Genomic DNA, 23,318 nt, shown 5'->3' on the forward strand with positions numbered 1-23,318 from the left:
TTCAAGAACGACGACAGCGCTGAAGGGGCACAGATCCGATGGTCCGACAATATAAAAATTCATACTTTTGTACTCTTCTTCAGGTCATAAAAAATTTAATTATCTTCAGGACTTAAGGTTTTCTGCAAATTAACTTCAATCCTGCATCATAATTATTACCTTACTGACACATAAACATGTTTAACTAAATGTATTTATACCAAAATCATAAAATAACCTTATTACAGTTGTTGAACAACATTATTTTGAACAATTTGTTACTCATAAGAGCACAGACCTCTGATGGAGAAAAATATGATGTTGAAGAAATGTTTCCGAGCACTTACTGCCATTAAGAATTTGATTAGTGTGTTGTTCTTATTTTGTCCCGGACAACTGTCGCAAAACAACCACAGTTCTTAATATATTAGATGGGACACAATTACTGAAGGAGTGTGCAGGAGAAAATTACATACCTCATTAAAGACTTTTTTTGGCCTGTCCCTCATGGTAGAACAAAAGGACATTTCACTAGTTTTAATGTTGTGCACAGAGAAAGCTGGGACGGTAATCTGGCGATAGTAATACATATCCTGAATTGAGTTCTAAATTGAGAAAAAACGGAAAAGTTACAATATCTATTCTATATTACAAATGAATGGGTTATTTATGAAAGGGCCTAAGTCGCCATCGGACCCTATACTAAGCAAGATTAATCCAATCCCTACCATCATATCCCACCTTACTCAAATCTATTTTAATATTATACTCCCATATACGTCTCGGCCTGCTCCAAAGGTCTATTGCTCTCAGATCTTCCAACTAACACTCTATATACATTTCTAGATTCACCTATACGTGCTACAAGCCCATCTGAAAAGTCTGGATTTAATGTTCCTAATTATGTTAGGTGAAGAACACAATGCGTGCAGTTCTTCGTTGTGTAACTTAATCCACTCTCCTGTAACTTCATCCCTTTTAGCCCCAAATATTTGCCTAAGCATATAATCCTCTTTACAAGTTGTACTGTGACGAAACGCTTAATTCTGTGAAAGGAATAGTATTGTGTAAATTGCTTATATTTAAGTGTAAATACATTTTACAATACATCGTATTTTTCTTTGTGATGTATTATAACGAGCCATACCAAATTCCGATATTCATCATATATGTCCTATTTAAGAAAAAAAAAGTCAGTTAATTTAGGCAATATCCACACCTGTGGAGTAACGGTTAGCGCGTCTGGCCGCGAAATCAGGTGGCCCGGGTTCAAATCCCGGTCGGGACAAGTTACCTCGTCCGGAATTTTCCCTGAACCCAATTTGAGCGAATGCTGGGTAACTTTCGGTGCTTGACCCCGGACTCATTTCACCGGCATTATCACCTTCATCTCATTCAGACGCTAAATAGTCTAAGATGTTGATACAGCGTCGTAAAATAACCTACTTAAAAATTTAGGCATTAGTATGCTAGTTGTAAATTTACGGGCTGAATATATGACACATATTATCCGCCGTTCTCAAAATACGATAGTGTCAATTTTCTTAAGAGGAGCGGATGGTAGGCCTATAATTTGAATTTATTTTCTATATTTATGCACATTCTCCATTTTTTTAATGTAGAACTATCATTGCTATAACAACTTAAATTAGAGATTAGTTTTATTTTTAATTTTGAGGCCCAAACTTTGAAAATGTACAAGGATACAGTAACTCACTAAGATGGATACATCTTAGCCATTTTTTAAAGAAAAACTCAAAATTTCTTCGATTTTTTACTCCTTAGCACATTCTTTAAAAGTCTGGAGTATAATTTTGATATTGACTTCATGGCGTCGCAGCGGCTAACAAAAAAAAAATAATAAATAAATAAATACATAAATACGCTTTAAATTTTATGTAATATAGCTACTTTCACATAATAAAGATTATTTTAAAGCAATTTATTTATTTATATTTTATTTTTTATTCACTGGTTTTCCACCATATTAAAACCATCTTCTCCTCTTAAAGAATTAATTTAATTGATCCGAAATTATGTAAAAATTAAAAACATATATGAATGTGATCTTTGTCGTTCTAAATCTTGAAAAAAAAAATCGATTTAAGCTTTGAAACAGTGTACCATGTACGCAAATAACACGTTAACAAAAGGTCTCTTGACTTGACAGAAGTTCATCTGATACTGGCCCTGCTTTTCGAACTCGTTATGATGGAATGGCCAATAATTGATAAATCACAGGATTCTATCGATTGTTGGCCGGTTTCCATCACGACGGTGCCTCGAGCGCTGAATATTTCAAGCTTGCGTGGACCACTGCTGCTTCTTTGGTGTACCAGATCTGCGGTTACGCAAGAACCACAGTAGAGACTACCATTTACATTTCTACCGCGTAGCATTGCAGGAAGCTACGATACTTGTAACTTCCGGCAACTGAATGGAGGGCTTAGGATTCTGGCTGATCTGATTCAGAACGTAAGTTTGTCGTTATTGCCCAGATATTTTACTCGTACATCGATATAGGATAAGGTTGCGTATATCGCACCACTTTAGCATTTATAATTTTTATTGAACAATACAATTTTTATTTTCTGCGTTCTTTTACATAAATACATTCCCAGAACATTTACCTTTAATGTAAAAAAGAATCCTTGAATTTGGTTTAATATTTTTGAAGTAGAATGACATTTTCGAAACACTTGTCAGTGGTGCCATTTAGGCAACTAGTTTCCTAAATAGCACCTGTGGTTTCTTAAATCGCACCTCTTTAAGTGCAGGAAAGCTTTTAATATTGAACATATTGAACAGTACTTAATAGGAATAATGTAATAAATGCAAATTACAAGTTTACTGAAATTAATGAAAGAGAGTAACGCATCTTCAAATTAAATTGAAAAAATAGAGCGTAAATTACCTAAAATTTAAACTTCCTGAATGCGTTTTTTTATTGTTACACATTTGCCACGTGCTTCACCAGGCAGTTCAAACTGTAAACTGCGTCACCTTTTCTCCACGATTATCTGGAAGCCACCTAAGAACTGCTTCATGATTTAGCTGTCTCATATGGTTTGAAGATAGAAACATCTAAAGGCTGGGCCTCTGAGTATTATGACGAGGAAGCTGAAATAGGAGCACATCATTTTCCCGAGATAATCTAGCTTCTAAATTTTTCGAATGGTTCGTATAGGTGGACATACAGAAGCAGCACTTTTTCCTATGGCAGGTTTGAGTGGCAAATAAAATGTTTGAGCTATTAGACAAATAGTTCACTGTTGATGTAACCTGACTCAGAGCAAACAAATAACGATCCTGGAGGAGCACCAGCTGATAATGTAGGACGCACTGTTTGATGTTTAAAAATTATCACAGTTGGCACAAAATACCTGGTGCGCTTGTAAACACACACTTGTTGTATTAACGCCATTTTCACCACTTGATATTGGACCCACCTGATGGATTCCTAGTTCAGTTAAAATTTTTGGGGCCTTCTTTTGTACGGTTAGAATTGCTACAGTTGCTCATATCGCACCGGTGCGAATTAGGCACCTACAATGTGGTGCGAATTAAGAAACTACGTCATAAGTTATTATTTCCTTCATTCTAGCCTATAATCACCACATGTTCGAAAATCGTACTAAGTTAAATGTTCATTAATATTTCTTTTAACCAATAACATCTTAAGATTATAGATTCCTTTGCATACAAATCCGTTTTTAGTTACAAAATGTTAGCTAAATATACATCCACCTGAGCGATTATATTAAGGGGATGCGCTACTGAAAAATGACAGTTTTTTAAGAAATGTCATGTTTTTTTTTTTTTATTTTACTCTTCATATGCTAAATTCCAATGCTCCATTACCACAACCTGTGTTTCAGCTATAATATGCACTATAAAAACATAGAAAACTCTTGTTTTAGATAAAAAAAACGGTTTCAAATTTTAGTTTTAAAAGAGTTATTTCTTGACTTAGATAATTTAAATTTTCCTGATTAATTCATAATCATGATCATAATATGCTGTCAAAATTTCAATACATTATCTCTTAAAATGTAGAAATTAGAAAATAGAAAATTCAGTAGCGCATCACATCATGGCATTAACTACAATAATATTTCATTTCTAATGGCAATAATGTCATCAAACCATCTCAAGTTTTGTAGTTTTTAATATAGAATACACAGCTTACCCAGAAAATTACACACCACAGAACCGAACCTGTACATTATTTTTAGCAAGTTAAGTTTTTAATAACCAATTTAATTTGAGCTCTAAATATGTCAGCATTCTTGCAGATCATGGCCTTCTTGTAATATTGTTTACTGTAGTGTGTGTTTTGTTTTATTCTGAAATGCAATTAGCTAGTTCTCAAAACTGACGACAGATAGATTTTGGAAAATAGGAAAGTTATGTTGAAAAATTGACATTTCACTGAAAACTACAATTTTTCTGAAAAAAAAAAAAACTTTGAGTTCCAAGCTTCAAAATGAGGGGTCATTTATTAAAATCCGTTCAGCCGTTTTCCCGTAATTTCCATTATTATATATATAGATATTACCTTAAACGCAGGGGCGGCTCCCCCATAAGAGCTGCGGAGCTGCAGCACTTCCTGCTTTGTCAAGAAAATAAAAATAATTTTAATTTTAATTTGTAGAATAATTTTTTATAGCTTTTCTTAAGTAAATTGCTTTATATTTCATCTGGGCGGGAATATGTACTATTATCTGATGCATAATATTTTTGCGCATCGACTGTATTGGAATTGACACTGCATTCAAAGTCGTCCTGGGATCTGCAAGGTGGTCAGCTCATAGAGAGTGTGTCTTGCCTGGTCAGGGGGTAGAGAGGTGAAGGGAAGCAGAGGGAAACTGCCGCTGTTTAAAACCCATATTTCACTGCAGTGGCTTGCAGAGCCAGGCTACAAGGGAAGATCTTTCCTCCCCTCCCACACAGCTATTGTAATGCTGCGTCAAATGGATTCTCTATTCCCTTGAAACTTAATGACAAAATTTTTATTTTCTCTTCACATACTTATTATTGTAGAATCTTATCGAGTTAATATAACGAAATTAATATCCTTTTTTACCTTATTATTACGTATGTATCCAGCCTTCTTAACTCAAAATGTTTGCGCGAGTAGAATCCTTTTGATATAGCATGTAAAATACGAAACAGACCTCTTTCCAAGTTTTATAAAATTGTTGACTATCAGTATATCCGAGTTTTGCTTTGGTGTGACATCTTAGTACCGTAACTTAACTAGTGCAAATGTGCAAGCATGAGTGTGTGTGAATTACAGAATATTAATTTTTCTCAACTTTCCCTTGCGGGGAAGACTGAAGTGAAATTTGTATATACCAAAATCTACTGCAGCGCCCCCAATCCACAAGTTCACGAGCCGCCACTGCTTAAACGACGTATTTGTTCATATAAGTTCAAGTCAAAGGAAATTAGAAAGTTAAGGAGTTAAAATAACGACTATGACAAATATCTGATTCGTAAATAAGTGCAAGTACTGCAATATTCAGTTAAAATAGAACATAACTTCTATGAAACTTATGAGTTGTGAGTTATTGCGTGTTCAAGAATAAAATAAGTTAGTAAATAGTGCAGGACAGCTGCTGTAGAAACTGACCTGAAGAAGTCATTCCTGCAGAAGAGCTTGCCCTCGCGGCTGAAGCACTTGTCGGTGAGGTTGCCCCTGCAGTCGTAGCAGCGCACACACTCTGCGTGCCATGTGCGCTCCAGCACGTTGAGCAGGAACTTGTCCAGGATGGGCTTGGCGCAGCCCGCGCACTCGATGATCATGCTGGCGGCGGCGGCGGGGTGCAGCGCGGCGGGGTGGGCCCGACCTGCAAGCACCAAAGTTGTGATTGTCCACAATACAGCTTGTATCCACCTGCGCTCTTTTAACGAATTTTGTGCATGTTTATTATTCTGTGCGTACAAGGACTAAGAAAGCTGGATATAAGGGTGACGAATTTTGTCCATATATATGTAAATGATATTTTGTTATTGAAGTGTTGTATCAGTGAATAATTATGTTGTGTCAGTGAAACGTGTTCCTGTCAGGGAAGCTTTATAGTTTATAGTGGCAGTGCAAAGCATTTGAACAGTGAAATGTTTTTGAAGTGTTAGTGAAATCAGGATAGAATCAGTGAAATGTGTCGTAGTTCCAGTGCAGTGAGTGAGTTGACAGCGAAATGAGTGTAATGTGGAAAGGTACTTGTGCAGATATGAACATATCATACTCGTGGGTTTTAGTTCGAACTTAGATTTAAGATACAAATTAGATTTATTTTAAATGTTATTTTAAGTGATCGTGCTTCATTTAATTTAGGATATTCCCTATTATTAATATTATTATTATTGTTAGTATTAATTATTTGTATTAATTATTGGTATTATTATTAACTGTATTTTTAATTAATAAGTTTATTATTGTCATTATTGAGTGTAATTAGTTACCACTGCCACCGGGTATATACCCATTGCAGTGTGAATAAATACATATACATATTATTCTGTGCGTATAAGGTTTAAGAAACCTGGATCCAAGGGTGACGAATTTTGTCCATATTTATTATTGTGCGTACAAGGATTAAGAAACCTGCATCCAAAGGTGACGAATTTTGTCCATATTTATCATTCTGTGCATAGGAGATTTAAGAGATCTGGATCCAAGACTGACGAATTTTGTCCCTATATATTATTCTGTGCGTACAAGGTTTAAGAAACCTGGATCCAAGATTAGCGATTTTTGTTCATATTTATTATTCTGTGCGAATAAGGGTCAAGAAACCTGGATCGAAGGTTGACGAATTTTGTCCATTTTATTATTGTGTGAGCAGAAGGAAATTTAAGAGACCCGGATCCAAGATTGACGAATTTTGTCCATATTTATTATTCTGTGCGTACAAGGATTAAGAAACCAGCATCCAAGATTGACGAATTTTGCCCATTTTATTATTGTGTGAGTAGAATGAAATTTAAGAGACCTGGATCCAAGGTTGACGATTTTTGTTCATATTTATTATTCTGTGCGAATAAGGATCAAGAAACCTGGATCCAAGGTTGACGAATATTGTCCATATTTATTATTCCGTGCGTACAAGGAAATTTAAGGAACCTGGATCCAAGACTGACGAATTTTGTCGATATTTATTATTCTGTGAGTAGAAGGAAATTTAAGAAACCTGAATCCAAGGTTGACGAATTTTGTCCATATTTATTATTCCGTGCGTACAAGGAAATTCAAGAGACATGAATGCTTGTTGATGAATTTTGTCCATATTCATACCTATTATTCTGAGCGTAGAAGGAAATTTTTAAGAGACCTTGATCTAAAGTAACTTAAAGTAACGTCGACTATTGACGCATTTTCTCCATATTTAGATATTCTGTGCGTAGAAGGAAATTTAAGAGACCTTGACAAATTTTGTCCGTATTTACACTATTATCCTGAGCGTAGAAGGAAATTTAAAACACCTGGATCCAAGATCGACGGATTTTTTTTCTATATTTAGATCTAGTATTCTGTGCGTAGAAGGAAATAATTTAAGAGACATGGATCCAAGCATGGCGAATTTTGGTCATATTTATTGAGTAGACAGAAGTTTATGGGACGTGGCTGCAAGGCTGATGAATTTTGTCCATATTCAGTATTGTGTGCGTAGAGGTAAATTTAAGAGACATGAATCTAAGATTGACAAATTTTGTCCGTATTTATTATTCTGTCCTAGAAGGAAATTTAAGAGATCTAGATCAAAGGTTGACGAATTTTGGTGTATATTTATTAGTCCTATTGTATGAGAAGAAGGAATTTTAAGAAATGTGAGCCCAAGAGTGACGAATTATAGACTATATTAGATTTTTCCAGCGATTTATATAAAGCTCAATTAGTCACAGATAATGCTAGAACTATCAAGTTTCATTATTCAACTATCTCGGAAACATTATTTCAAATTTAAAAATTCATGATATACAATACAAAATACATAAATATAATTTTGTAATTAGTACCAATAAGATATTTTGGGAAACGGATGTTAAATGAAATCCAAATTAAACTACACAATATAACAGTAAAACTTTTTTTTAATTCGGAAGCGAAAGAATCACACTAAAACAAAGAGAAAAATCAAGACCAGAAAAGCCCAAGTGAAATTTTTGCTATCATTATTATGAATTATGATTAACGAGATTAGATTGCCAAAGCAATGAAATTACACAAGATCAAAACTTAAATTTGGAAATATAGTTTTAGAAATAGATTACGGATTACACAGAAAATCGAAAATTGCATGTAGAAAGGATAAAAAAAATCAGTCTGCAAAAGCAGCAATGTAATACACGCCAAAGGAACGCAAAAGAGATCAAAAGATGGATGAACCAGTGAAAATCATAACAGACAACTACCTATACAGTATTGGCCTAACCCGGACAAACAAAAGAAGAAGGAGGAGGAGGAGAAGGAGGAGGAGGAGGAGAAGAAGAAGGAGGAGGAGGCGAAGGAGGAGGAGAAGGAGGAGGAGGAGGAGGAGGAGGAGAAGGAGGAGAAGGAGGGGAAGGAGAAGGAGGAGAAGGAGAAGGAAGAGAAGGAGGAGGAGAAGGAGGAGGAGGAAGAGAAGGAGGAGGAGGAGGAAGAGAAGGAGGAGAAGGAGGAGGAGAAGGAGGAGGAGGAGGAGGAGGAGAAGGAGAAGGAGGAGAAGAAGGAGGAGGAGAAGGAGGGGAGAAATAGGAGGAGAAGGAGGAGAAGAAGGAGAAGGAGGAGGAGGAGAAGGAGGAGGAGGAGGGGAGAAGGAGGAGAGGGAGGAGAAGGAGAAGGATGAGAAGGAGGAGGGGATAAATAGGAGAAGGAGGAGAAGGAGGAGGAGGGGAGAAGGAGGAGGAGGAGAAGGAGAAGGAGGAGGAGAAGGAGAAGGAGGAGAAGGTGTTTACCTAATCGATAATTTAACTATAACTTTAACAAGTGCGCGGTAATTTTCGGTGGAATTTGTGATAGCAAATGGTATTTGGCGACAAACTTGCCATGGGGTTACCTGACATTAGCCTTACGGTTGAGGAAAATGTCCGGAAATTCCAACCGGTTAACAAGACCAAACGCTGAAAACGTCGAATTAGTATCAGTCTAGCTGATCTGAAAACCTTCTTCTTAGTTCTTTGTTCGCTTGTAATGCCAAACTTAGTGGGATAAACCGCAATCTGCCAGGAACTGCAAACGCGTAAGAGGTGTAGCCGCTACGAGGAGTGGGAAACAGGTTCGGACGAAGGCAGGAACGATCGCCGGGATATTGAGATATCGACTGGAGGCGGATAGAGATACCTTCTGGAGTTGCACACGCTGGAGGTTGCGTGTCCGCGTGCCCCCGTCATTAAACTAATTAATGAAGCACTAACACAAGCACGACCATGTCATAATGGCGAGTGTGGGTTTTACATGCTTCTGATACAACTCTGATTACTAAAAATTTATATCCGCTGTATTTATATGTAAATTAGGTGCAAGAACTTGCTGTTCTTGAGCTTCGTTCACAGATATTAAGAAATGGATTCCTCCGTGGTCCGAACCCTGCAATATCTGTATTATTTTATCCCTATTATTATAATAACTAGTGGCTTGTGCAGCAAATGCTGCACACTTAGTTAATTGTAAGTTCACATAAAAGTTTTTCTGATTTATTTTCCAGAAATATTACCAGACATTTTGTAAGTTATTTGCTTCCATAATAATGTGGATGTAATATTTAAATTTTTAAAGCAAATCAATAACTCAATAAGGTGTAACCCTGCAATAGTAATATGCGTTACAAGAGCGGTATGTTGATGTTTTCATGTTCGAGGAAAAGATTGAAAAAGCGAAACGTAGTTGAGCTTTTTTAATTTCCGAGAACATGAAAACAAACATACCGCTCGTGTATCGTACATTATTTTGTGCGAAGATCATTTATTACATACCTGAAAGACGAATTTCTAATTAGTTGCAATGAAATCTCCATCTTGGTTTCTGTTCAATGACGGCAACTTTGGAAAACAAATATATCTATCTTCAACATTGTTGCTATAAAATGTTTTCTGTGTTTACTATATTCCAGCAGGCCGTGATATACGTCTGTCTCCCCCCCCCCCAGTCTATAAATGCGAACTTAAAACAAATGGTAAGGTTATGTAATGATTTATTTTTCATTTTAATATTTTAACAATATTATTTATATAACATATTGCTGTAGTAACATCGGCATCTGGAATCTTGTGGATTTTTTCACGGCTTCCTTAATGTTACTTGCATTACAAATGCAGTAACTTTCGTGGAGTTGTAGCGTTTACTTAATTTTTGCAAATATTTAAAAACAATAATTAACAGTGCAATTTAGGAGAAATTGCAGTGGTAAGTTTCCAATTTATAATTATTACTATGTTAAACGTCTCTAAAAATAATATGTTAAAAGCCTAAAGCAGTAAAATGAATGTCGCGCTTAAGCGGTAAGAAGAGGGAAATTGTTATGTGTGTTACGTTGGGAATACTGAATGTGGTATTTCACACTTACCGCGTATTGGTTTTGTGCGGAAAGCAAGCAAATACGCACGATCTCGCACAAAAATATATATTTTAGAAAGCTTCCCCCTTAGTGTTTTTTACGCCAAATACTTTTTCTTGAACACATCCATCTTCAGTTCTTTGAGTTCTCCCTACAACAAAATGATACAGCGATCACAGATCTAATCGATTAAATCAAAAGAATATGAAATTAATTTTGACGTAGTTAAAAGTTGCAGCTAAAATAGAAAACATTACTCAATTTACTAATGCCTCTTCCATATTACTGCACTATTTCCTACACTACATCCATAGGCCTATCCTATAGAGTGTTAGTTGAAAGACCTGATGGAAAAAAGATCTTTAGGAGAGGCCGAGACGTAGACGAGAGGATAATAGGCTTATTAAAATAGATTTGAGGGAGGTGGGATATGATGGTAGGGACTGGATTAATCTTGCACAGGATAGGGACCGATGGCGGGCTTATGTGAGGGCGGCAATGAACCTCCGAGTTCCTTAAAATCCATTTGTAAGTAAGTAAATTCGTTAATATGTTCGAAAAGATCTCTTTGAGTAGCAGTACATTCATCCATTCTTCCTAATCGTCACTGACATGAGTGAAGAGATTATTCGGGTAACTGTATGAAACTTTTTGAATGCAAATATTAGTGATGCAGAAAGTATTTAATTCTTTAAAACTAAGTGTAGTCAGAAGCTACGGTAATTAATTCATCAGGAGTGAAGCACTCGTGTGTAAATTATTACCGATTCGCAAACTTTGATCATGACGTGCACGATTTGATCGTGGCATGCACGATAGTAGCTGCAAATATAATGTTTAGAACCGCAAGAAGTTCTAGCTTTTCTCCCGCAATTATCCTCATAACCACAGCAGAAACTGGCTAATTCGATGTCGGGCATTTATAATTACTAAATGATTAGAACTAGCAATTATATCACTTCTTATTCCTGTTCAATTCAATGTTAAAATTATCTGTCCGGCTATAAAGTATGTAGCTTTTTATTTATTTATTTACTTATTTATTTATTTATTTATTTATTTATTTATTTATTTATTTATTTATTTATTTATTTATTTATTTATTTATTTATTTATTTATTTATGTCTATAACAGGGTAAAGCCCCAATTACAATAGAGAGTACAGATATTTGTTTGAAAAAACATAGAATTGCATATAACATGAAAAAAGAGATAAAACAGAAACAAATGCAAGATACAAGTGTAATTACAAATTAAAATAAAAAAAAAAACAAATAGATACTACCTAAATAAAAGACACAGATATATATATATATATATATATATATATATATATATAAATGAAAAATACCAAATAAAAATAAATTTAAAAAGAGTTAAGTATAGATATCATAGCCAAAAATGTAAACTGTAGCTATAATTGGCAAATTACAGAGTAAATATAACACTATGTTAATAAATTCAATATACAGTATTATATAGTAGGCCTAATAGGCTTAATTAATTTATTTAAGAAATTCACTACTACAGAACACGTGTTCCAATTAGTAGGATATCTGATTATATCTATAACTAATGCAACTAGAATTTAACATATCATGAAACTATTGCTGTATATAAACTTTTTCTTGTACATATTGTACGATAACGAGAAATCTAAATCCTGTTTATTTGATAGATGATTGTAAGTTCGAAGCATTAACAAAAGTGGAGACTTTTTATGAGATTGTGTTTTTGATGTCTGTAAATAAAAAAAAAGATTGCTTTCTCAAATTGAACACTTAAAAATGTTCTCTGTAGCTACGTTACGAGCTTCTTCTTGTGAAATATTCCTATTGTAGTCTTTAGCAATTACATTAGGTTTATACACTGTCTGTATTTACAATACATACCTAGGGATTTAAGATGTGAAATAAATTATTTGAAAATACTATTCTCCCTGTATGTTTCACAGGGAAATTTTATAAGCAAAAATTCATCGTCCCAATGAGAAAGGACCTAAATTCACGAAAATACGAAAATGACTAGTCACCGGAAAAATTCTCTCTGTTGATAGACACATCTTCCACATTGAAAGAGTCTATGTCCTACAAACATTAACGGCGATGTGAGCTAGCTTGTGTCTTTGTTTCAAAGAATTAGATTCTATGTCCAGAAACGTCGGAATTTTCTTTCCGTTTTGCAATTTGACATTCCAAGTTTAACATTATTATTATTATTATTATTATTATTATTATTATTATTATTATTATTATTATTATTATTATGTAGAAGGTGTGGTGTAAACCACCCTGCGGCTGTTTCTATTTATTTTGCAGATGTTTGTGTAGTTTCATACCTTTTAATATTGTTTTTTTATTACCTGGTTATTTAACGACGCTGTATCAACTACGAAATTATTTAGCGTCGATGGGATTGGTGATCGCGAGATGGTATTTGGCGAGATGAGGCCGAGGATTCGCCATAGATTACCTGACATTTGCCTTACGGTTGGGGAAAACCTCGGAAAAAACCAAAGAGTTAATCAGCCCACGCAGGAATCGAACTCCCGCCCGAATGCAACTCCGGATCGGTAGGAAAGCGTCTTGGCCGACAGAGCTATGTCGGTCGCTTTAATATTGTTAATTTCATATTCAGTAAGTTTTCCCTTTACTAAGATAAAGGTCCAAAGTCAAAATTTATTTAAAATATCTCAAGTAGACACACGAACTTAAAATATAATTTAGCTATGAAAAAGCTTACCAAATATACTAGTCATAATAGGCTTAATGATTTGAAATAATTAAAAAAATTTAGTAATCAGCAAATCGGTTTTTTTTTGTAATTTTTTCTAATATTTTGTTTTTGGGACATAGGCCCTTTCTGTTTGGACAATTGAAATGTGAATGCACTAATAACTATTTTTTTATTCTTAATAGGTTCAGAGGAATTAATTATATTTATTCATTAAAGACATCAGCTCAAAGAATTTGAGTGACCACAAGGGACTTGAATATAATAAACATTTAGGGGAGAGTCGGGTAGTATCGGACATCGGGTAGTATCGGACAGTGCGTTTCTTTCATTTACCACCATATGGTAGTACCTGAATGACATGGTTACGTTTCTTTATGCGATATCACAGAAACGTAACCATGTCAATCAGGTACTATCATCGTGTGGTAGATGAAAGAAACTCACTGTCCGATATTACCCGATGTCCGATACTACCCGACCCTCCCCTACAGTATAATGTGATTTGAAATATTAAAGAAAAAAGAAAGTTAATTGTTGAAGGCAAATATAAGTGGATTAATTGAAATAGAGATGACGATGATGTAATATTTGAAGAGAATCCTTGATAATATCTATAAGAATAGACATTACATAATCAAAAGGAATGTGAAGTTCCTTAAGATAATTCCATGTGAATTTTGTGATTGAACCTCTACTGCCAAACAGCAAACCAATGACAGACCATTGTTTAAGAGGGACATTGTACTTTTGAGAAAGATACGGCAGACAAGGTTCATATATAGACTTCTTCTCAATATCAACTTCGGTGGCCTGATTTAGATTTCTTTCGAAACGGATAGTAGGGTCAAGAACAAGAGCCCGTTTTAAGCGTCCGTTAATAGCAATAATGTCTGCCCGTCTAAAAGAACTATCTGATGATACACAATGTACTTCCTAACGAATCTCCCAATTTAAAGTTTTTAACGATGTCACCAAAGCATGTCGTACACGATGATGTCTAGCATTGATCAGCAGCTCGCCTTTAGGGCATTGTCCAAGCACGTGTACAATTCTAAAATGTAATTTCATTTGACTTATTTAACATTTTATTTCCTTTCTTTTAAAGTCATTTTTATTCTGTTGTTTTTAACATCGAGTTTCATGAGGCCGCAAACAAAAACAACACAAAGTTAAGTAGCATTGTTGATAGATGAGGAAAAGCAAATTCTGTATTATTTTGTTATTTGAACGTCTTAAGAAAATAAAATAGTTGTTAGTGCATTTCGAAGTATTTTTACTCCCTTAACATTTTTCATGGTGCGCGTAACAGCGTCGAAGTTATGGCATAAAACTCCAGTTGCCAGAAGGTTGCGGGTTCGAGTCCTAATGGCGTTATGACTCGCCCCACAATTTAACACGCACTAGTTCAGTTAATCTACCAGCACGTCTCTTCACGACCCTTTCTCCCAGCCTATGTGTTCTCTCCCAGCAGACTGCGTTCGTTCTTCAACTGTTTATCGCAATGCCGGGATGGATCCGAATCGATTTGCGGTTCAGTTACCATGCAACGAGTAGAGAGCCTTGCGGGGCGGTATCGGCCGTACCAGAGCAGGCGCACGATCTTCTTTTGTGCATCAGCAGTACGCAGATGTGTTGTCATCGTGCAGGCCTGCAAGAATTTAGATCTTAGTTCTTGTTTCGATCTTCAAGTGAATTCTATTTCAGAGCTCTGCCTGTCGGTTCTGGGAAATCAGCAATAAAGAATTTAAATGGATTTAAATAATGAAGATGATGATGATTATTTATTTATTTATTTATTGATATTTATGTGCTGGACAACAGCCATTGGCCAATAAAAGTCCAGCACAATGATACAATTAATACATTAAAATGAACAACTATGGTACAATTAAATACTTGAGTTAACAACAAAATAAAGAACATAGATTACAATAATTAATTTACAAGAATTAATATTGTGAAATATTAGGGAAAGGAGTTGATTCTTACTACCAATTTGTGTATAAGGATTATGCAAATAATATTAGCAAAGACATTGCCATATTCTAATACTTGTATACATTGAATGGATCGAAATCGCCTACATGTAAGTTAGCATGTTTAATACATCTGGAGACCGGCGAGGAAGATTTAGCATTTCTAATATAGAAGAGTTTGTGATGTCTCATGTCCTTCATAGGAATACGAATAATAATAATAATAATAATAATAATAATAATAATAATAATAATAATAATAATGATTTATTTTAGCTGGCAGAGTTAAGGCCGTAAGGCCTTCTCTTCCACTATACCAGCAAAAAGTATAAACTTACATATGTATGAACTTACAAAGAATTCAACAATTTGATTTAGATAAGAGCTATATGTATACAAGAGTTATTTACGAATTAAACAGCAAAATACTATGAACTATATTAAAACACTGAAATACAAACTATGTAGTAGCAGAATTAAGCTAAAATACATAGAATGTTAATATATTTCAAATAATGTTAGATAATAGAAATAGATTATTATGAGACAATTTTGTAAATACAGCACTATCAGGTTGCATGTCTAAAGGAAGGAGTAACAATGTACACAATGATAGTTTAAGTCAGTATGATTGGAGTGAAATGCTAAGAAGGTTATCTTTTAAGCTGACACTGTTTAAGAAAGATTGACAATTAATGTCACCTTTAAGGACCTTACATAAGAATAAGTAATCGAGATCATGACGTCTGGCATACAGGCTTTGACATTTAAAGTGCTCGCATTTTTTTTATCATAGTTATACTCAGAGTTATTAGGCAGGAATTGTACGAACATAATGAAATAAATTTCCTTTGAATATTTTCCAGTTTTGCCGAATCAGATCTAGTAATAGAGTTCCAAACTACAGATGCATATTCGAGTTTCGATCTCACTAATGTATAGTATGGTATTAAAAGAGAGTCAGGTGTTGAAAAAGAATAAGTAATTGACCGAATTATTCCTAACATTCTTATTGCATGGTTATAAATATAATCAATGTGGTTGTGAAAATATAATAATAATAATAATAATAATAATAATAATAATAATAATAATAATAATAATAACAACAACAACAACAACAAGCAAAATCATGGACATTACGACGAAGTGAAGAGAAGCGAATAGAAGCATTTGAAATGTGGATATAGAGAAGAATGGAACGTGTGAAGTGGACAGACAGAATAAGAAATGAAGCTGTGTTGGAAAGAGTGGGTGGAGAAAGAATGATGCTGAAACTGATCAGGAAGAGGAAAAGGAATTGTTTGGATCACTGGTTGAGAAGAAACTGCCTGCTGAAGGATGCATTGGAAGGAATGGTAAACGGAAAAAAAGAGTTCGGGGCAGAAAAAGATATCAGATGATAGACGACATTAAGATATATGGATCGTATGAGGAGACAAAGAGGAAGGCAGAAAGTAGGAAAGATTGGAGAATGCTGGGTTTGCAGTGAAAGACCTGCCCTTGGGCACAACATTAAACTGGCTTTTCAGGAACCCGGAGGTTCATTGCCGTCCTCACATAAGCCCGCCATTGGTCCCTATCCTGAGCAAGATTAACCCATTCTCTATCATCATATCCCACCTCCCTCAAATCCATTTTAATATTATCTTCCCATCTACGTCTCGGCCTCCCTAAAGGTCTTTTACCCTCCGGCCTCCCAACTAACACTCTATAAGCATTTCTGGATTCGCCCATACGTGCTACATGCCCTGCCCATCTCAAACGTCTGGATTTCAAGTTCCTAATTATGTCAGGTGAAGAATACAATGCGTGCAGTTCTGTGTTGTGTAACTTTCTCCATTCTGCTGTAACTTCATCCCTCTTAGCCCCAAATATTTTCCTAAGCACCTTATTCTCAAATACCCTTAACCTATGTTCCTCTCTCAAAGTGAGAGTCCAAGTTTCACAACCATAAACAACAACCGATAATATAACTGTTTTATAAATTCTAACTTTCAGATTTTTTGACAGCAGACTGGATGATAAAACCTTCTCAACCGAATAATAACACGCATTTCCCATAGTCTATTTATTCTATGTTTATCATTTATATTCGTTACTGTTGCTCCAAGATATTTGAACTTCTCCACCTCTTCAAAAGATAAATTTCCTATTTTTATATTTCCGAATTATAATAATAATAAATATGTCTGGTAATCAAATGTCGGACAGGACTTACATAAAAAGCCGGAACGTTTGGAATGATAGGTTGGAGTTTCTGTCCCAATTAGTATGTTAAGTTTGTGTGGTAGATTCTTGCTCATGTCTTTATTACGAATAGCTCAGTTGACGTTCACTAGACAGCGATACGTAATGAGGATAGATAATTTATACTAAATGGCTTAGATGAACATTTGGAACTTGTTTACGAGGTCAGTAGGCAATGTGTTACTTCCGAATTGGACTTAAAAAAACCGCACTTGGGGATAGCTGGAAGCAACGCACGAATGTAAATAAGGAAATACAGATACGACGACGACGACAACGGCCGGCGGAGACGGGCGACATGCGCATAATGAGCCGGTGATTAGCCACCTGGTGGGAGCTAGAGATGGTCGATATTTCACAAACCGATATTTTGTCACAGGTATTTTTTATCACAGATAAACCTGTGACTGATGACGCGAAATATCTGTGACAAAATATCGCTATCGAATCTGCTCCGTATTCAGTATACTCTGTGACTGATATTTTCTGTTCTACGTCGTAGGTTTGCGCGTGCGCATGATACAATAACAGCAATCTAGCGGTAGTTTCTCAATCTTACTATAAATGATGTAGTTATTACACGATTTAAATAATAACACCATTGGTTACCGGTACTTAATCTTGTGTAAAATCCTGTCTGAACAACTGTTTTGTTTTGTAATTATTTTCCAATGTTTTTTCCGAATATTTACGTTAATTAATTTTTATACTATGACTCAATATTATAATGTTAATGCCCGACTTAAAATAATTTATCCATTATATTACATGCAATAAAAAGGATCAATTTTTAAAACGATTAGGATAATCATATAACCTCAATTTCTCCATACACAACTATAATTAAAAATGATCAACTGATTTAATATCTACAGGGTGTTTCAAAAATACGGGGCATAATTTCAGGTATGTATTTCCCACATGTAGACAATCAAAATAGTTCATTACAACATGTGTCCGGAAATGCTTTATTTCCGAGTTATGGCCTTCACAACATTGAAATTCACCGGAACGTTTTTCTTTCTGCAGGTCGTTGCCGTCAAAGGAGACATTAAGAGGGCACTCTGACAGTTCATTCCGAGGCGAAGGTTACATTCAGTGTTGTGTAGGTACTTGGATCGAAGGTTTCCTGATCGATGGATAGGTAGAGGTGGCCCAATTGCTTGGCCTCCACGCTCACCTGATCTGAACCCTCTCGATTTCTACTTGTGGGGCCATTTAAAATCATTGGTTTATTCGTCTCCGGTGCCTGATTTGGGATCCCTTCGGAATCGAATTGTGGCATGTTCTGAGGATATAGGCTACGCAATACTCCTGGAGTTTGGGATCGTGTTCGCAGGTCAATGAGACATCGATGTGAGGTCTGTATTCAAGCAGGAGGTGGACATTTTGAACATCTTCTGTAATGACAACGACCTGCGGAAAGAAAAACGTTCCGGTGAATTTCAATGTTGTGAAGGTCATAACTCGGAAATGAAGCATTTCCGGACACATGCTGTAATGAACTATTTTGATTGTCTACATGTGGGAAATACATACCTGAAATTATGCCCCGTATTTTTTAAACACCCTGTATAATATAACCTCTTGGTACATGAGGCTAACTTTTGACATGTTACTGTTCAGTTAGGTAAGTATTTATTTGTTAATGGTACATGTACATCATTTCTTTGTTGGATTTTCCCATATAAATTACTGATATGTGGCGTGTATAGAGAAATCGTATTCCTATTTCACTGCTCTTCAATATTTCCTGCTAATTTTTATCGGTGTGTCAAAATATCGGTGTAATTCATGCATATTGTGCTTACGTATCGATATAAAATCAACGATAAAAGTCACAGATATTTAATTGTCACAGTCACAGTTGTCACAGATACTTGAAAATATCGTTTAAGCTCATCTCTAACGACGACAAAGGCCGGCGGAGACGGGCGACATGCGCATAATGAGCCGGTAATTAGCCACCTGGTGGGGGCACTCGCCAACAATTCGGAGGACTTCTCGAACATAATTTATGTCGCCATTGTTTGCTCAGCGCGCAGGCTCCAACTGCCCCGCGACATGCACGTCCGTCCTATCGGACCGCTTATCTGGACCCCACACACATGCCTTGCGTGCCGGGGTTTTCGTCCAGTCTCTGCTCAATCCTTCCAGACGATATCACGTCAAATTGCCCTGAACTGCAGCGCAGCGGGCCTCCCTCTCTCCGCCTTGCGCGGAAGCCGACATCGACATGGCGAGTTTATTTAAAGACGTACAGGCCATTCAGATGCGATCACACTTTGCAGATTCCGTTCGTTGTTTTGTCGTTTTCGGTGGTCGAGTGATTAGCGTACTTGCATATCTATTCCACGCCCCTGGAACTCTCTCCCTGACCATGTCAGAGACTGTCGGATAATATCAAAATTCCAATTTAAATTAAAGAATCACATTCTAGTTCATGGAATTGCTTGTTGAACACCTGTCAGGTTGCGCAACTTCGGCTTAACCCATGGCATATAGTAAATATTGTAACTATGCTGTTGTAAAATTGACAATTAATATGTTATTATTATTATTATTATTATTATTATTATTATTATTATTATTATCAGTTATCACTATCTTCATTGCTATCTCTGTTTTTCTGTCCTTTTTTTTTCTTGTATTTGTTCGAAATTAGGAATAGTCAGGGTCCGTCTGTGCTTATCTGCTTAAGAAATATTAATTGTTAGAATACCTGTGACATTAATTTATTCAGTTTAACGTTTTCGACTTAAATAAGCCACCTTCAGAAAAAGGTTTATGCCTAATTACATGAATGGAATTGGTACAAGTGTATAGTACAATATAGATATTTACAGTCTTACTAATAAACCATGTATAGTTTTTATACGAGACTTATGCAGAGTTGAGACAGAAAACGTTACTAATAAACCATACATAAGCGTTGGATGTATAAATAGTCTGTCAATTGCTTTGCAGTAGTTATATACACGAAAACCCTTGTTTAAGCGTTATATATAGAGAAAAAATGGCCGCCCCTCTAACAGCTGTTCGTATCGACTGTCATTTTATGATGATGGTTGCCTAGTAACCACAGAAGAACAAACCAAAGTGCACAGAATAATTAGAATAATATTGCTGTTGCTTGTACTCTTTGACCAAAATATAGTGTGGTAATCGATTAGAGCCAGTTGTACTATCGATACTTAACACGCCACACTACTGGGTGTTCAGTTCAAAATGTGTCATGGCTCGCTGTATGCCGTCATGTGGCTAGCCGATGAGCCCAGAGAATTCAATCTTCCTACACTTCCGCAGAGGTGTATAACCTAAGAGGCAGAAAAGTTGCCTAGCAAGTACAGCGTTCATTCTGAAGAGTAGTACCGATACGTACGGTAACGCCGGTAGTGGCAGGAATGTGAACTGTTTGGAAATACGTACTGTCGGGAAAAGGGGGAGAGGGTTAAGACGATTACTTACGTATTTGTTGACATTAACTTCGACGGTCAACATGGACACGGAGCATTTGATTTGTGTTGTGGAATGTTACCGTACGCAACCGATGATAACAAATACCCTGCGTACGACTTGCCGGCGCAAAACACAGTTCGAAAGAGGTTATGGTAGCACACAGACCGTACAGACCGCCATCTGTTGCTACGACGTTCAAGTTATACTGTACACGTTCTCAAGTTCAGATTGAAGAACGCCTTAAATAATAGGCAACTTCTCTAACATATAAGCTGAAACTCGCTTCAAATCGTTGACCCAACAACAGTGACGTCATGACACACTTTGAAATGAACACCCAGTAGAGCGCTCTACCGGATGCAATAGAGAACCTCAGATATTCTATTACCTTTCGTAATGACGTAATGACGAAACTATGACGTAGCTGTGTAACAGTTTTATTGTTATACACGACGTATGTAGTGATTATTAGTAAGGAATTTACATACGACTTATAAACGTGCTACTCATTGTGTAAGTATAATACAGTTAAACGTCTGTATATAGAGTTTTTATTAGTAAGACCGTTATTGTATTTTGATATTTATTGTATTATAGTTCACAGACAAAGTGCATACAAGTAATCAATTAAACCCTTACATTACACACTTTATAAGTTTTTACACAAAGTTATAGTATTATTTAAATACAAATTCTACAATTTACATATTTAATATACAAAATTTTCTTTTGTTTTATCTTGCACTTGCGTTTAGTTTTGTGCAAGACTCAACTCATTCTAGTATGTAGTTACAATCAGTATTTTGTTCACCTTCCTAAGTTGTACTTCACGTTTCAATCTGCAATGTGCAGCTAGCATATCTAAATCGTCTCTTATTCTAGTATTTGCCATACCTCTTTCGCTACAGAAATACTTATATAGTTCGTATAAGCTCTCCCTCGTTGGTAAGCCTTCATTTCTTAATTTTATGTCATAGTATTCTTTTGTCGTACCATCAAAACTATTAAATTTATAAATAAAAAAAAATAGCTAAATAGTTTCTAACCAAGTCAAATATGTTATTATCGGCGAGTCTATAAAATGCATACTTGCCAAAATTGAATTTATTTGTCAGCTCAGTAACTTTACTTTCCTTTAATAATTCCTTCCTTTTATTTTTTATTTTAGCAATCTTCTCCGGATATAGTACAATATAGATAAATTAGTTAATTATAAGTCTCTGCCGTGACAAATTGATTAAAATGTTAAAACAAGGGCTATATGAGCCATGAGCACAGACGGACCCTGACTATTCCTAATTTCTATGTATTAGCTTACCAGTCCTCACTATGCCTTTCAAATTTGTATTAGCTCGATGAGAGCTCTATAGTGTTCTTTTGACCCTGTTGACCCTCTATAGGGTAATTTGTATTATTTTCATCAGCGTCTGTATTTGTTTTTTGTATTTACATGTGCTATCTGGTGGGATGGAAAAGAAGGCCTTATGGCCTTAATTCTGTCAGATTAAATAAATAAATAATAAATTAAATCTAGAATTCACCTATTCAAATTTGACTTCGACTTAAAAATTAAATTCATATGAACGAAAATAATGCTCTAAGACTGTGGTTCCCAAACTTTTTCAAGGTGCGACCCAATTCTAATGTACCGATAAACGCAAAACAAGAAATCTGAATATGAAAACTATTTTCCAGTTATCTTTGGCTTCTTAGACTGGCCTTCCTTGCTGATATAATTTTCGAACACATAAAATACTTTGAACAGTAGTTTGCAAGGCCAAGATGTTGACGTAATAACAGCCAAAGATAAAATCGAGTGATTTTAAGGAGGCTTGGTTTTTGGTCGACATCACATGATAAAAAGAAATTTTATTCAGGCCAGTGTATTAAAGAACTCATGGAAAATTTGTGATAGGGTACAACAAATTCAGTAGAGCATCGATTATCCGAAACAATTGGGGATAATTGATTTTTCGGATAACCGATCATTTACGAAAACAAATTGTGCCGGTGAGGCACATAGAGTATATATTTTGTATCACACGTCTTATAAAATGACACAGAAAACTGACTAGCCTACTTTGACAAGTTCAAAACGGCCATTAAAGTAGGCCAACAGTTTAGGAAAAGAAGTCCAAACTTTTTTTTTTTGCTTCAGAGCTGAGATTCGTTTTTAGCAACACTAGATCTAACTACGCTACATTGGCAGCACTAGATCTAATTACACTACATTAGCAACACTGGATCTAGTTACGCTACATTGGCAACACTGGATCTAGTTACGCTACATTAGCAACTCTGGATCTAGCTACGCTACATTGGCAACACTAGATCTAGATACGCTACATTGACAACACTAGATCTAGCTACGCTACATTG

General features: G+C 35.5%; 1 protein-coding gene across 2 annotated transcripts in view; it reads right to left on the bottom strand.

The window, feature by feature from the left end:
• Window positions 1–23,318, bottom strand: part of Lim1 (LIM homeobox 1) — a 539,144-nt gene that overhangs the window by 418,573 nt on the left and 97,253 nt on the right. For both annotated transcript variants that reach the window (XM_069828032.1, XM_069828033.1), the window contains exon 2: window positions 5,615–5,831. In XM_069828032.1, the coding sequence (XP_069684133.1) occupies window positions 5,615–5,787 (173 nt within the window). In that variant the 5' untranslated portion in view covers window positions 5,788–5,831. The remainder of the gene's footprint in view (window positions 1–5,614; window positions 5,832–23,318) is intronic.

The sequence above is a fragment of the Periplaneta americana genome, chromosome 6 (genome assembly GCF_040183065.1).
Source record: "Periplaneta americana isolate PAMFEO1 chromosome 6, P.americana_PAMFEO1_priV1, whole genome shotgun sequence".
NCBI lineage: Eukaryota > Metazoa > Arthropoda > Insecta > Blattodea > Blattidae > Periplaneta > Periplaneta americana.